Source organism: Mandrillus leucophaeus, unplaced genomic scaffold, assembly GCF_000951045.1.
Source record: "Mandrillus leucophaeus isolate KB7577 unplaced genomic scaffold, Mleu.le_1.0 Scaffold627, whole genome shotgun sequence".
Lineage (NCBI taxonomy): Eukaryota > Metazoa > Chordata > Mammalia > Primates > Cercopithecidae > Mandrillus > Mandrillus leucophaeus.
Window position 1 is genome coordinate 414,890 of NW_012106775.1, and position 1,338 is coordinate 416,227.

General features: G+C 38.9%; 1 protein-coding gene across 2 annotated transcripts in view; it reads right to left on the minus strand.

Moving 5' to 3' along the window:
* Positions 1–1,338, minus strand: part of RINT1 (RAD50 interactor 1) — a 59,621-nt gene that overhangs the window by 40,869 nt on the left and 17,414 nt on the right. The window contains exon 4 of one of the 2 annotated variants that reach the window (XM_012000360.1): positions 925–1,082. In XM_012000360.1, the coding sequence (XP_011855750.1) occupies positions 925–1,082 (158 nt within the window). Of the gene's footprint in view, positions 1–924; positions 1,167–1,338 lie in introns of both variants that reach the window. The other variant, XM_012000359.1, reaches the window with a different exon arrangement.

Below are 1,338 nucleotides of genomic sequence, written 5' to 3' on the forward strand. Positions count from 1 at the left end.
GCAAGGATGGGGGGACCTTATCATCTACTAATCTAGGTGGAAATGCTACTTCAGGTTGTTTGAAATAGATACAGCTAACCACCAGTGATAGGTGCTGAACTCAACAAGAACTAAGGTCAAGCCTTACTTCCTTTTGTGTTTTTCCTACCCAGAGGTAGCAGAACTCTTGTTATTCATCCAAGAATACTGTGTAGCTCTTATGATTCCCACTGAAAAATATTCAAATTATAAAGAAAGCAATTCATTTCATTAACTGACCAGTTCTAAAAATTAAATAGGAATACCTATTACCAAACTGTGTGTTTTATTAATTCGGCATTACAAAGAATAGTTTTTATCATGTGTTCATAATCCAACTGTAAGACTTAAAAGTTTGGTTGGGTGCAGTAGCTCACGCCTGTAATCCCAGCACTTTGGGAGGCTGAGGCTGGCAGATTGCGAGGTCAGGAGATCGAGATCATCCTGACTAACATGGTGAAACCCCGTCTCTACTAAAAATGCAAAAAAAAAAAAAAATTAGCCAGGCATGGTGGCAGGCGCCTGCAGTCCCAGCTACTCAGGAGGCTGAGGCAGGAGAATGGCGTGAATCCAGGAGGTGAAGTTTGCAGTGAGCCAAGATGGCGCCACTGCACTCCAGCCTGGGTGACAGAGCAAGACTCCATCTCAAAAAAAAAAAAAAAAAAAGACTTAAAAGTGTAACATACTTACATTACCTTCTTTCAAATGCTAATTAAGCTCCCTGTAAAGTTTATGTTCACTCACAATAAAGGAAAAGAATCATTATCATAACGCTATTATCATAACAACTGGTAAAATTATATTATTATAATCTTTAACTCAATTATTTAATGGCACACGTGTACTCTCTAAGACAGAAGCCTCAAAGGAAAATAGTAATTACGAGAACAAAGAGGCCCATTTTACCTTAGTTCTTCAATCTGTGAAATCCATTTAAGGTAAGCAAGATGACGTTCGATCTCTTCAATTTGGCTAATCATGGCTCCAAGATCGTCCATCCAGGGTTGTGCAGTCAGCAAATGACTGTTAATGGCGCTGAAGAGATGAGTTTCCTGCTCCAGAAACTGATTAAGAAATCGCTTTGATTCTTCTGCATTTTTTAAGGCACTTTGAATTCTTTTAGGAATTTCTGATGAAATTGTAAGTACCTGACCACAATTTTTAAAAAGAAAGAAAGAATAGCAATAATCAGATAAAATTTTCATAATTTTTTTTTTTTTGAGAGGGGATCTCACTCTGTTGCCCAGGCTGGAGTGCAGTGGTGCCATCATAGCTCACTGCAGCCTTGACTGCCTGGGCTCAAACAATCCTCCCACCTCA